Genomic DNA, 14008 nt, shown 5'->3' with positions numbered 1-14008 from the left:
ATCCCTGGCATGTTGTAATTAGTGTGTGTGATCCAGTTAGACTGTAAATTCCACGGAGCAGGTACCACATCCTCTTATTAATCTGTGAAGTGCCATGCACACATATGGCACCGGGGAAAAGGCACCATGGGAAAAACTTTATTTGCTTGATTTCATTATAAGCCGAATGCTTGGATCATTCATCAACATTCCCATCCCACTGACAGTTCTACAAAGCACAGATGCCCTGAACATACCAAGGGAAACTATCACACTTGGAAATAACCCATATGCCCATAGGCTCTCCGCCTCAATTCTCAGGGTATAAACAGCAACAATCACTTAGGCACAAGGCATTTCCTGAAGATTAATGATCAGATGGGGTCCCTCAGCTGCCTCTCAGGCCATCAACTTTTCCTTGCCCACCATTAATCCCCAGAAAAAGCCCTGCACCTCGATCACTATTGCTTTACTGTTTCACCTGCCTGGAAATAGGACCTGCGGGTGCTTTGATAAATGGCTTGAAAGGTTGTACAGTGAACCCAGACATATTGTAAGTGCCTCCATTTTTTTTTCTTTCCTGAAATGCTATTTAGCAATGTCCTGCAGCAATGCTCCTTGGAGAATCACCCCACACTATCCCCTATTCGCTGCCTCCAGCAGCAACAGTACTTTAGAGGGAATTATTCTTCACCTCATGTTGCCCACCAGTAGACTCATACCACAGTTACAGAGATTTGTTTAGTCAGGGCCCTGGGGTGCTTTACAGCATTACCAGTGGATCCCACATTAAAGTGCACACTGAAGAAAAAACAGAAACGCCTGTTCTGTTCTGACCAGAATGCAGTGAACCCTTTGGGCCTTACCTTACCCCATGGAGTGGTCTCAGTTATTAAGATTCAGAATCCCCAAAGGGCTACAGTACCCAATTAATCCTGCCAGACTCACTGCCTGCATCCCAGGGGAATTAGCATAGAATCTCAGCAATTAGAGATGGTAAAGACCCTTTACAACATGTAGTCCATTTCCCCAGCCACTACAGGACTCTTCCTACAGTGTAAGGTCTTTGCCCAGTTGTAATATCACAAGCAACAGGACTCCTGTCACTTTCCAAGGGAAACTATTCCATGGGTTTATGCATCCCACTATTAGCCGATATCTCTTGATATTCAATCTAAAAATAGATCTGTTTCCTTATAAGTCAACCCTTCTAGCCCTCAGTCACTGTAGCTGCTTTTCTCAGAATCCCCTCCAGTGGGTCTACATCCTCCTAGTCTCAGGATGCCCAGAACTGAAACCAATACTCCAAGTGCAGTCACAACAGAGCAGCAAAGAGAGGGAGTATCAGCTCCTTGTTCCATGGGACGATGCCTCTTTGTATGAGGTTCAGAGCTGCACTGCCATATCAAAACACGAACGTCTCTCTAATTTAACTTCCTCTATCACCTGGAGGTCTCTTAGCTTTGTGATCTGACCAGAGGCCCAATCCTATAAACAGGAGCATATATAAATGTAGAGGTGAGAGTAATCCCACTGACATCAAATAGGGCTACTCATGTGAGTCAAGTTCCTCACATGCATAAGCGTGCACACAACTGGGCCCCATATTTTTAGATTCTCAGTCTCCTTACATGTCTCTACCCTCTATGAGGTTCAAACCGCCTCCCTGTTTAGCATGTGCTAATGTCATTAGCGTGCTAACATGTAAGAAGACAATAAGACAAAGGGTGACCAAGGGTGGCAAGTCCATAGCAGATTTTATTTATGATGCATCAGCCAGTTTTTTTATTCACATGACAGTGGATCCAAGCCAATGTGTGTGCCTCACCAGACACCATTTCTGCAGATGCTAAGCTATTAATACGATCCTCTCTTCTCTCAGTCTCCACATTTATATGCACAACGGTTATGGTCATGCATATAAATGTGTTCTCGGGAGGTGTTGGCAAAACATCTAGCCTGCAGTTCTCAAAAGACCATTTTCAGAGCTAGCCCAAGTGCACTTATCTTTCCTATGACATTCAGTATCTCCCCACAATGTGGAGACAGCAGCCACAGGACTTACACCACCCTTTGGACAGAAAACAGTGATTATATAGCATACAAGAGTTTTAAACAAAGCGAAGGTGCCCCCCACAGCAGATCTGGTGCCATTCTGGTGAGAGTTAAGAGGAAAACAGGAAAATCACCAACCCAACACAATGAGCACTGCGATTCCAACATACAGCCACCCCAAAACAACATTTGTTCCCAGTGGCTCTGGCAGTCTGACCGGGCCTGCTCAAGAAGTCTTATTACAGCAGTTATAAGATGGGCGCTTTAAGATGTTCTAGATGGATAGTGGCCTGATTTTCAGAGGGGCTGAGTGCGTGCAACTTCCAATGAAGTCAGCCAGAGCTATGGGTGCTCATCTTGGAAATCAGGCCACAGACACCCAAGCAGGCAGCCAGGTTGTGTGTTGGAACGTGTCTCCTTGCACACCTGTTTGGAATGAGAAATGCCAGCACGGAACAGAAGTAAAACTTTCTGAACCAATAGTTGGCAAGGATTTTTTTTCTGCAATTCTAATGTAACCACCTCCTTCCTTCCTACAGAGGGCACTGCGAGACATAGCATCACCATCCCTAGGTTCTGCCTTTCACATTGGCTTCTGAAATGGGCCATCTCAGGATACTCAATCAACATAAGGAGATGGAAGACTGGTCCCCTTGGCCTCCCACAGCTCGTGCCCCTTCCCCTCGTCCCCTGAATGTTCTCTGCCAGGATTTCCGCAGTTTCTCCTTAATGAGGGTGCTGCTCAGAAGGTTTTTAATGAGGAGTTAATCTGAACCACCTGTTGAGAAATCCCCGGAAGGGTCAGAAGCCTACAGAGCAGTTACAGCTCAGATTTAAGAAGCATCCAGAGCTTGGGGCTAGAAGGAAGGGTACACAACACCACACTGAGCAGGACTGACATTTTGTGCCTGAATCTTACCAATGCAGCCCCTACCCAACCTTTAGCAAACTGCTCACCAGATATTCTGGTACTTTTCCTGGCTCCCATGTGGCACATGTGACTGCAATGTCATGCTGGGCAGCTAACAGATTCCCTCTCCCTGCAAATATGAATGTCCTGAGACTACCTATCACAGTAATTGCTGGCACCCCCAACTCCAAAGCACAGTAAGAAGCAGTGCAGAGATAGCCCTGAGCTCGCTGGAACCAATGTACTGGTGCACAGGCAGCAATTAACAGCCCTCTGCACCCGGGGACCTGGAGCACCTGTGTTACTGATTAGCAGCCATTCAGACTCCATGTGTTTCCCTGTCCCCACATTTGGATTTTTGCTGCCTGCGTATGAATGGGTCATCTCACTTCATGGATGGTAAGCTTCTTTGTAGCACAGGAAATAGGTTTGCCAGGTGTCCGGTTTTCGACCAGAGAACCTGGTGGAAAAGGGACCCCGGCAGCTCCGGTCAGAACCACTGATCGTGCTGTTACAAGTCCAGCTGGTGGTGCAGCGGGGCTGGCAGGTTCCCAACCTGGCTCCGCATGGCTCCCCAGAAGCGGCTGGCATGTCCCTGTGGCCCCTAGGCAAAGGCGCGGCTAGGGGGGCTCAGTGCGCAGCCCCCCGCCCCCAAGCACCAGCTCCGCATCTCCACTGGCCAGGAACCACGGCCAATGGGAGCTGCGGGGGCGGAACCTGCAGGCGGAATCAATGCGCAGAGCTGCCTGGCTGTGCCTCCGCTTAAGGGCCGAGGGAAACGTGGCCACTTCCAGGAGCCACATGAGGCAAGCGCTGCCTGGCCGGAGTCCGTACGCCCTCCCACACCCCAACCCCCATCCCTGAGCCCCCTCCTGCACCCAAACACCCTCCTGGAGTCCACACCCCACGCACACACACCCTGGACCCCAATCCCTGCCCCACCCCAGAGCTCACACCCCCATCCCAGAGTCTGTACCCCCTCCTACACCCCAACCCCCTGCCTCAGCCCGAAACCCCCTCCCACACTCCAAACCTCTCGACCCCACCCCCCACCCCGGAGCCCCCTCCTGCACACCAAACCTGGCCCACCCTAGAGCCCGCACCCCCAGCTGGAGTCCTCACTCCCTCCCACACCCCAACCCACTGCCCCAGCCTGGAGGTGTCCCCCCACACACATCCTGAACCCCTCATTTCTAGCCCCACCCTGGAGCCCACACCCCCAGCCGGAGCCCTCACCCCCTCCTGCACCCCAACCCTCTGCCCCAGCCCAGTGAAAATGAGTGAGTGAGGGTGGGGGAGAGCAAGTGACAGAGGGAGGGGGGATGAAGTGAGTGGGGGGGCGGGACTTTGGGGAAAGGGGTGGGGCAAGTGTGTTTGGTTTTGTGCAATTAAAAAGTTGGCAACCCTAATAGAAGAATGTCCCTGGTATAACTGGCAGTGGTTAGTACATCATCCCTCTCTCCATGGGCTCCTGTCTATAACAAAAGGAATGGCTCTTCCCTACATTTATTCAACTACTCTAATTCATTTATTTTCACAAGTGGAATCATGTGACACCCTTTCTGCTCTTCCCTCATATTACAGGCATTAGAAACAGAACAGACAAAAATCATCCATCCAGTCCTTCCCCCTGGCTCAGATGGGATGTTCCCTACAGGATGTTTTCCAATGTTTTGTCCAGTTTAATTTAAAACATGCAAGTAATGGTTTTTTTGCCACCTCCACTGGGAGATTATTCCATGACCTAAAAGATTTGAGTCTAAGCTTTCCTAGGACAATCAATCTAAATTTTCCGTCCCTGTTCCATCCTATTTCTCCTCATTACACCTTGTGTACTAAATGAAAGAATTCATCTCCACCTTTAGTCTTTACTCCCTGACAAGTATATGTAGCCTCATGTTTACCTTTATTAAGCTATACATTCAGGGGCGGCGCTATGTTTTTTGCTGCCCCAAGCACGGCAGTCAGGCGGCCTTCGGCGGCATGCCTGCGGGCGGTCTGCTGCTCACGTGGATTCGGTGGCGTTTCTGCGGGTGATCTGCCGGTCCCGCGCCTTCAGCGTACCTGCCACTGAATTCCCGCCGAAGCCGTGGGACCGGCGGACCTCCTGCAGGCATGCCGCCGAAGGCTGCCTGACTGCCGCCCTCACGGCGACCGGCACGCCGCCCCCCGCGGCTTGCCGTCCCAGACACGCGCTTGCTGCGCTGGTGCCTGGAACCGTCCCTGTATACATTCTTCACTTCTGTAATTTCCCTTTGTAAATCAATCCTTCTATCCCTGCCTATTTAGATTTTTTCTGAACAGCCTCCAATTTGTCAATATTTCTATAGTAATGAAGTTCCTCAAAGTGAACCCATTCCTGCAGGTGCAGCTGCTTTTGAGTTAAAGAGAAAGGCTGTTATGACCCTGATTCATGATATGATGCTTCTGTGCATTGGCTTCTTTTGGTACCATTGCATATTCATCTTTAATTTGATGGCTGCTATCAAGCTCTCTTTTGGCATTAATGCTTTTTAAGTTTCCCTTCCCACTGAATAGCTATGATTTGGGTTATTTGCCCCCTGAGGTATTTGCTTGCAACCATTTTCAAACTCTCTCACCTCCTGCTGGATTGGTTTAATGGGCTGACGGTCAGACATCCACCTGGGCGAAAACTCCGTGTGCTGCAGACGCTTCTCCTGAAATGGGGGTAGAGGAAGGGAGAGAAGGAGAAGATGTGGATTGGGGCACACCACTGATGTTCGTAAGGGAATTTTTGTATTAGGTGTGACCAGGAAACTACTATTAGCTTTACAAGGGTAGCGTCATACAGACCTCTCCAAAGGCCAGACAGGCTATGGAGTTGATTTTAGAGGCATGTTCTCAGGAAGTTCATACTCCAAATTTGTCCCAATAGTTATCTGATGAGCAGCTCTCTTCTATCCACCTCTAGCCACCACTCCATCACCAAAAATCCCACTCCCTGCAAACGAAGCCTAGTAGCCCGTTTACATGGTACCTAGAAGGTATTTAGGGATCCTGTACTGCTCAAAGTGTCTCTGCTGCAACAGATAAAACATCCTTCCCTATTCCCAGGGGGGTTTGATGGCTGGCTGGATTTAGCACTCTCCCAGCCATCCAGCGTCCCTGCACTCAAGAGCAGCCACCATACAGAGATAAGCAGGCTGACATCTCCCCAGCCTTATGTGCTCACACACACCTTCTGGGCAATCATGTTGCAAATCTCAGGCAGGAAGTCTTCACTCAGGAGTTTGTAGAGCTGCCGTTCTCTTAGGGAGGTTCTCTCTCTGAAGCTCTCTGTGACTTGTCTCCACTCCTCTTCCGTCTGACACAGCAGCCACCACGTCCCACGGCCTGGTCCCTGGGACCCTTCAAGAACATAAAGGAATATTATCTTTGCAATGATTATTGTTGGCGGCTTTCCTCCAACCCATGCCCTCCCTTCCAGAACTTGGGAAGAAAGAAAGATGTTGACTGTATACACACTCCTAGGTGACATGGGTCCAGGTCTAGGAAGAAGCAAGAAAAATCGTTCATGAATGTAACGGGAAGACCTACATAGCTATGGCTTCATTCCAAGCTCTCTCAAGAGCATTGTCACGACCCCTAGTGCCAGTAATACACACTCCAGGGCACTGTACACTGGGGTGGGAAATAAAACAATGGCAGCACCTGGAATATTTTGGGTGAAATGCCATTATTAACCTAACCCACTCTAAAAACACAACCATGTCTATCCAGCAGCCCACAGGAGGAAAAGACAAGTGGGGAAAGGAAGAATTAGTTTCCTTAGCTGTCATTTATTTTTCACAATGGAAGGCATCAACTGGGTCTGGACACTACTCATGGGTTACATTTGCTCAGACTCCCTCTGCTGGACTGCTGCAGCACGGCGCTCTGACTCAGGAGATAACTTCTAAAGCTGAAACTATCCAAACTAGCAGAAAACATCCATCCTATAAACCTACCACATTTCTATTTATGTAGTTTCAGCTTTGGAAGTTCTCTCTTGAATTCCGAGTGTGGCGCTGCAGCCATCCAGAGGGAAGCTGAACTCTGAGGAAGAGGTAGAGAAAAGACAAAGCCAGAGTTGCCGCTATCACTGTGGAAAAAACAGTTGCATTTTCCATAACTGGTGTTCTTCGAGATGTGTTGCTCATGCCCATTCCATATTAGCTGTGTGTGCTCGCCATGCGCACTGGTGCCGGATGTTTTTCCCTTGGCAGTATCCGTAGGGGACCGGCTCTGCTGCCCTCTGGACGGCTGCAGCAGTGGTGCCTGCATGGCGCAGTATAAGGGGTGCTGCCGGTACCCCCCACCCTCGGTTCCTTCTTGCCGGAAACTCTGACAGTGGGGAAGGAGGGCGGGTTGTGGAATGGACATGAGCAACACATCTTGAAGAACACCAGTTACCGAAAAGGTAACTGTCTTTTCTTCTTTGAGTGTTTGCTCATGTCCATTCCATATTAGGTGACTCCAAGGCAACATAGCTCTGCCGAACCCAGTGTCGTTCCTGGTCTGCTGAGTGATGGCATAATGAGAGGTAAACGTGTGGACAGAGGACCACGTTGTGGCTCTACAGATGTCCTGGATAGGGATGTGCACCAGGAAGGCCGCCGAAGATGCCTGCGAGTGGGCGCTGACAATCGGTGGCAGCGGAACCCCCCACCAGGTCGTAACAGGTGAGGTAATCCCATTGGAAAACCTCTGCGAAGACACCGGAAGGCCCTTCATCCTATCTGCTGTAGCGATGAAGAGCTGAGATGATTTACAGAAAGGCTTGGTACGTTCTAAGTAAAAAGCCATGGCCCTCTGGACATCCAGGGAGTGAAGACGCCTCTCCTCACTAGTCTTGTGCTGTTTGGGACAGAACACCAAGAGGAAGATATCCTGTTTCATATGGAAGGTAAACACCACCTTTGACAGGAAGGCTGGGCGGGGCCGCAGCTGAACCTTGTCTTTGTAGAAGACCGTGTACAGCGGTTCTGAGGTCAAGGCTTTAATCTCAGAGACTCGTCTCGCTGACGTCACCGCCACTAGGAAAGCGACCTTCCATGACAGGTGGGAAAAGAAGCAGGAACCCAGCAGCTCAAAGGACGGGCCGGTGAGCCTAGAGAGGACCAAGTTAAGATCCCACTGCAGTTCAGGAGCCCGTACCTGCGGGAAGAGTCTCTCGGGCCCTCTCAAGAATCTGACTGTCACGTCATGGGAAAACACCGTCTGTCCTTCGATCGACGGGTGAAAAGCGGAGATGGCCGCAAGATGCACCTTAATGGAAGAGTGTGCCAGGCCCTGATTCCTCAAATGGAGCAGGGTAATCCAGGACAGCCTGTATGGAAGAATGCAAGGGAGAGATGCCACGCTTGGATGTCCAGTGGGAAAACCTCCTCTACTTGGCCAGGTAAGTCAGTCTGGTTGAAGGCTTCCTACTTCCTAGGCGGACCTGTTGGGCCTCCTCCGAACAGTTCCACTCCTCTGGGTTCAGCCACACAGCATCCACACCGAGAGGTGGAGGGACATGAGGTTGGAGTGCAGGAGCTGACCGTGGTCCTGTGACAGTAGGTCCGGTCGATCGGTTGGGCAGGGACCAGGAAGGGGCCGCTGGTTCATGAGCGTGCCGAACCAGTGCTGGCGAGACCACGCTGGGGCAATCATGATAACCTGCACCCTGTCTCTCTTGATCTTTGCCAGGACCTTGGCGACGAGTGGGATCGGAGGGAACGCGTACATCAGGTTCCCCAACCATGATAGGAGGAAAGCATCGGAGAGGGAGTCCTTGCCCAGACCTTGCCAAGAACAAAATTGATGACATTTTCTGTTTTGCCTGGTAGCGAACAGGTCCGCTTGGGGAGTTCCCTACTTCTGGTCTGGAAGATCATGTAGGCTACTTCCAGGTGGAGCGACCACTTGTGGTGAGAGGAGAAGGCCCTGCTGAGGTGATCCGCTAGCGTGTTCTTGACGCCAGGGAGGTGACAAACTTCCAGGTGGATCTCATGGCCGATGCAGAAATCCCATAGACGGAGAGCCTTTTGGCAGACAGTCGAACGTGCTCCCCCCTTGCCTGTTGATGTAGAACATCGAGGCCGTGTTGTCCATCAGGACTCTCACCACCTTGCGGAATAGGTGAGGTAGGAAGACGTCGCATACCAACCAGACCGCTCTGAGTTCTTTGACATTTATGTGTACCACCATCTCCTCCAGGGACCACATACCCTGGGTCTGGAGATCTCTGAGGCGTGCACCCTAGCAGAGGTCCGAGGCGTCCGACATCAACTCAGTGGAGTGAGGGGGGTTGCTGAACAGAACTCCCTCTAGGACCGTCTCACAATCGGTTGACCACTGCAGTGAGGCGAATACTGTTGGGGAATGGTAACAATATTTTCCAGGTGATCCCTGGACTGGGAATAGACTGTCGCCAGTCATTGCTGCAGGGATCGCATCCGGAGCCTGGCATGGTGGACAACGTATGTGCAAGCTGCCAGGTGGCCCAGCAGATGCAGGCAGACGCTGGCTGTAGTCAGGGGGAACATGGACACCTCCGTGATAAGGTCTGTCAATGTCTGAAACCTTTCTAGAGGCAGGAACGCTCTCGTGCAGGTCGAGTCGAGCACCGCCCCGATAAATTCTATCTTTTGCACTGGAACTAATGTAGACTTTTTGTCATTCACCAATAGGCCCAGGAAGTGGCACGTGGCTTGCAGCACCCCAACATACTTTTGGACCTGAGATCTGGAGCTATGACCAGCCAGTCATCGAGGTACGAGTAGATCGTAGACTTATATAATCATAGAATATTAGGGTTGGAAGGGACCTGAGGTAAGGCGCCACCATCGACATGCACTTGGTAAACACCCTTGGTGCTGTCGCCAGGCCAAATGGGAGGATCATAAATTGGCAGCGGCCAGGTCCCACCGTGAATCGGAGAAAATGTCTGTGTCCTTGGAAGATCGCTATGTGGCAGTATGTGTCCTTTAGGTCGAGGGCAGCATAGCAGTCTCCCGGATCCAGGGAGGGGATGAAAGAGGCCAGGGAGACCATAAGGAACTTCAGCTTCTTTAGGTACTTGAGGTCTCGTAGATCCAGGATGGGACGTAGACTGCCCTTGGCCTTTGGGATTAAAAAGTATTGGGAATAAACTCCCCTGTTCCTCTACTGTAGAGGAACTTCCTCCACCGCCCCCAGATGTAGCAACCCTGGTCCCTGAAGAGGGACAGGGAAGGGGGCTGGTAGGGGTAAAAAGAAACTGGAGGGTATAGCCCGGTGCCATTGTGTTCAGGACCCAGTGGTCCAAGGTTATAGTGGTCCATGCAGGGAGGAAAAATGGGAAGGCAGCTGGAAAAAAACAGGGAAGATGGATCCAGAGAACAGTCTGGTAGGTAGCCCTTGGGTGCACCCCCAAAACGGTAGCTTGGCCCCTTGCTTATTCCGGGTGGAGCCCAACTGAGCGGGGGTGGAGGAGGATGGCTCAGACGGCGCTTGTTGCCCTTGGCCTTCTTGTGAGGCGGGTCCTGTTGAGGCTGGCTCCCTTGTCCCTGAGGCTGTTGCGGTTTGAACCGCTTACGTGCCAGGCCTGGGACATACAGCCCTAGTGTTTTGAGGGTGGTACGGGAGTCCTTTAAACTGTGCAGCTTAGTATCAGTCTGTTCTGCAAACAGGGCCTGGCCGTTGAAGGGAAGGTCCTGCATCGACTGCTGAGCCTTGGTGGACAAGCCCAAGAGGAGCAGCCAGGAAGCTTGTCACATGGAGATGGCGGAGGCCATGGTGCAGGCTGCAGAGTCCGCCGCGTCTGAAGCTGCTTGGAGGCCTGCTCTGGCCGCCGTCATGCCCTCCTAGAGGATTGCCCAGAAGTCCTTCCTGGACCCTTTGGGGAGCGAAGCCTCGAAGTTGGCCATGGCGTGACGACTTCGGGTGGGTGAGCGGTGGTGGGATGTCCCATGCGATGGGGAACAGTGCGGCTGAGGCGGGGACTTACGTGTCGCTTACCTGCCCTTTGCCCAAGCAACTTAGGCAGCTACTATGTGGATCGCTGACAGGCATGGGCTGTTTGCAATGATCGCAGGGCTTAAAGCCTGGGGACCAGGGCATGCCCCGTCCCCTGGCTGAGTCCTATTCGGGACTAACAAAGACTTCGAGAACTACTAGTAAGGGTAACGGATTCAACTACTAGCTATATTACAGGATTTTACAAAGTTCGCAAGAACAGAGAACGAAACAATGCTAGCCAAAGCAGCAGACGTTCCAGCACGTCACTGGCAGCAAGAAGGAACTGAAGGTGGGGGGAGCCGACTGTGCCCCTTATACCGCGCCATGTGGGTGCCACTCCAGAGGGTGCTGGAGCCGGTCCCCTACGGAGAATGCTGAGGGAAAATCTTCCAGCACCGGTGCATGTGGCAAGCATACACACCTAATATGGAATGGACATGAGCGAGCACTCGAAGAATAGGCAGGTCTAACCCATAAGTAATATTCAAACCAGTGGATTCTCACTGGTTGTTTGAGAAATCAGTCTCCCATCCAGTTTCTTTGGAGAAACTGTCACAATATGTTGGCATCTCACCTCACTTACTCCCCAGTAAGGACCTGGAACATGGATTTCCCTAATTCCTGGTTTACACAGTACTCACAGTGTATACACCTGACACCAGATGGGAGACAGGCAAGGAGAATACTTTGTTCTCCTACAATACTACCCACCCTGGTGACTCTCTCCCTTTAACAGAGAGGGTAAAATGCATCTGCCACAAACAGGATGTGTGTCCACATGGCCTGTGCTCACCCCTTCTCAGGAGAACATCTGTCCATACATAGTCCTTCTCTACTGACCTTAGTGCGTGAGTAGAGGAGGATTCCCCCCGCAAGCCTATTCCAAACTCAGGCCTCCCACACAATAACCTAATTCATTAGTTACTCCTCATCCCAAAACAGTGTCTTGTTATACAGGAAACATTTGGCTGCCTATGCTCCTGGGAATAAGTTAGTCTATTTCTTTAACTGCTCATGCCAAATACAATCAGAACCAATCGGGCTAAAGACACAGGGCACCACTTCCAGAAAGCCTCTCACTAAACAGACCCTCCTCCTTCCCTGGGAATCTTGTCTCTCTTAGCTTTGGATGATTTTAAAACTGAAATAGCAGATCAAATTCCTCCCATAATGTCTTTACCATTTTTCATCTGCGTCTCATGCACAAGCGAGTTCTCTTCAGCCTTCTCCCTATAAAGAAGAAGGCAATCATACAATGACATCACCAGCCACTGAAATGCAGCCATTTCTGGGGAAGAATGCAACGGCTGTTTAATGCACAGCAAACACCACACAAATTTTGTACAGAATCATAGAATATCAGGGTTGGAAGGGACCTCAGGAGGTCATCTAGTCCAACCCCCTGCTCAAAGCAGGACCCATCCCCAGACAATTTTTTACCCCACTACCCTAAATGGCCCCCTCAGGGATTGAACTCACAACCCTGGGTTTAGCAGGCCAATGCTCAAACCACAGGAAGTGAGAAATATCCTATTTGAATGAAACTTTGAGGAAAATTATGTAAACAGCCAAACTGGAACGTGGCCAGGATATAACATCCCTACTCTTGTGGCTAGAACCAGGAGATCGTTAATGACTTCAGGTAGGCAGGACTTTGGTTTAAAATAGCATCTAAATATAGTCGCTCTGGCTGCAATGTGCCCCCTAGCAACATGCAGCTCAAAGGGGTCAGAACGGATTCAGTGGGAAGAACGGCATCCACTGTTTCACCCACATTGCTTCCTGCAACACCTGGATTTTCTTTAGAGTCCTCACCCAAGTACCAACTCAGTCTGTCTGTGCAAGATGATTTGAGATCATGGCTTCAGGGGGTATGGTTGCAGGGAGAATTACCTTTGGACTCCCAAATGGAAAAAACACAAATTGGGGTGCAGGGGATCTTCAGTACCAATGAGAAGCCCCAAAAGGTGCATCAGTACTATCAATGCCAAGAAAGACCAGCCAGCTTTCCTCCTTATATGAGAGTATATCACATAACCATTCCAGGAACACCCCTTTTCCTTACCGCAACAGATTCTCCTCCAGCAGTTTCTTCCGTTTTGGGGGTCGCCCTCGTCTCTTGCCTGTTTTCCCAGGAACATTTGAGGTGTTTGTCTGGCCCCCACTTCCCCTGGAACACAATGAAAGGTTAGAAAATATCTCCTGAAGACTGGAATTGTGGCTGGCAGGGGAGGAGGGAGAGAAGAGTGGGAAAGAAAAAGAAAAAAAAAATCAGAACAGCTGCTATGGGCCCAACTAGGGGAGGGATTAACTACAGCAGCGAAGCGGGAGGGAGGGAGGGAAGAACGGGACTACCACTAGCTGGGTGACTAATTCAGGAGCAGACAGTGACTCGTAACTGCTGCTGTCTCCGAGGGGCAGGTTGCTTGGAATGTGGTGGTGGTGGCAGAGGAATCTTCCTACCCCACTGGCAGATTTTTGTAGTGCCATGAAGGCTACAAAAGCATGGCTTTAGTCCCCTTACATCAGGATTTAGTCACTGGTGCATTTGTCAATTTTACCCGTGTCCTGCACAAATTCAGGCCACCGTCACCCTCCCAGCAACAGCGACAGTCAAACAGATTTTATTTAACTCCGATTTATTGCTGCATAGTCCATTCCGCTCCATTTGCCCTGCCCTGCCCTCTTCTCCCTGTTTACCCGGGCGGTGTGGAAATTAGGAAAACTTCAAAGCTGTTGTTACCTGTCTGAAGCCAGCTCTCCATTTGATTTCCCCTGGACTGGCTCTTCTTTGTACATACGAGTGCCATAGAAATACCAATAGAGGGCGCCATTACTATCCTCACCCAGTGGTTCTACACGGAGGCTGTCTGCATCCAAACCCTGCATTCAGTTGGGAGCACGCAGTGAGAGAGACAGTGACAAGTTGAAAAACAGTTGCACTGTCACTCAAAACACGCTGACATCTCTCCACAAACACCCCGCCCCACCCCCACAACACATCTGTTCTGATGCAGTTCTGGGAAGATATTACTCTAGAGAAAAGAATACATTCCCTCTCCACCTAGGGAGAGATTTAGA

General features: G+C 50.6%; 1 protein-coding gene across 1 annotated transcript in view; it reads right to left on the bottom strand.

Moving 5' to 3' along the window:
* LOC101934482 (chromatin remodeling regulator CECR2) overlaps positions 1 to 14008 on the bottom strand; it is a 129700-nt gene that overhangs the window by 23876 nt on the left and 91816 nt on the right. Inside the window, exons 4-8 of the mRNA XM_008164230.4 lie at positions 13671 to 13810; positions 12993 to 13097; positions 12108 to 12157; positions 6144 to 6313; positions 5545 to 5622 (exon numbers count right to left, since the gene is read on the bottom strand). Of these exons, the coding sequence (XP_008162452.4) occupies positions 5545 to 5622; positions 6144 to 6313; positions 12108 to 12157; positions 12993 to 13097; positions 13671 to 13810 (543 nt within the window). The remainder of the gene's footprint in view (positions 1 to 5544; positions 5623 to 6143; positions 6314 to 12107; positions 12158 to 12992; positions 13098 to 13670; positions 13811 to 14008) is intronic.

The sequence above is a fragment of the Chrysemys picta genome, chromosome 1 (genome assembly GCF_011386835.1).
Source record: "Chrysemys picta bellii isolate R12L10 chromosome 1, ASM1138683v2, whole genome shotgun sequence".
Lineage (NCBI taxonomy): Eukaryota > Metazoa > Chordata > Testudines > Emydidae > Chrysemys > Chrysemys picta.
The sequence above is the reverse complement of the archived record's forward strand: the minus strand, read 5'-3'. Positions and strand labels throughout refer to the sequence as shown.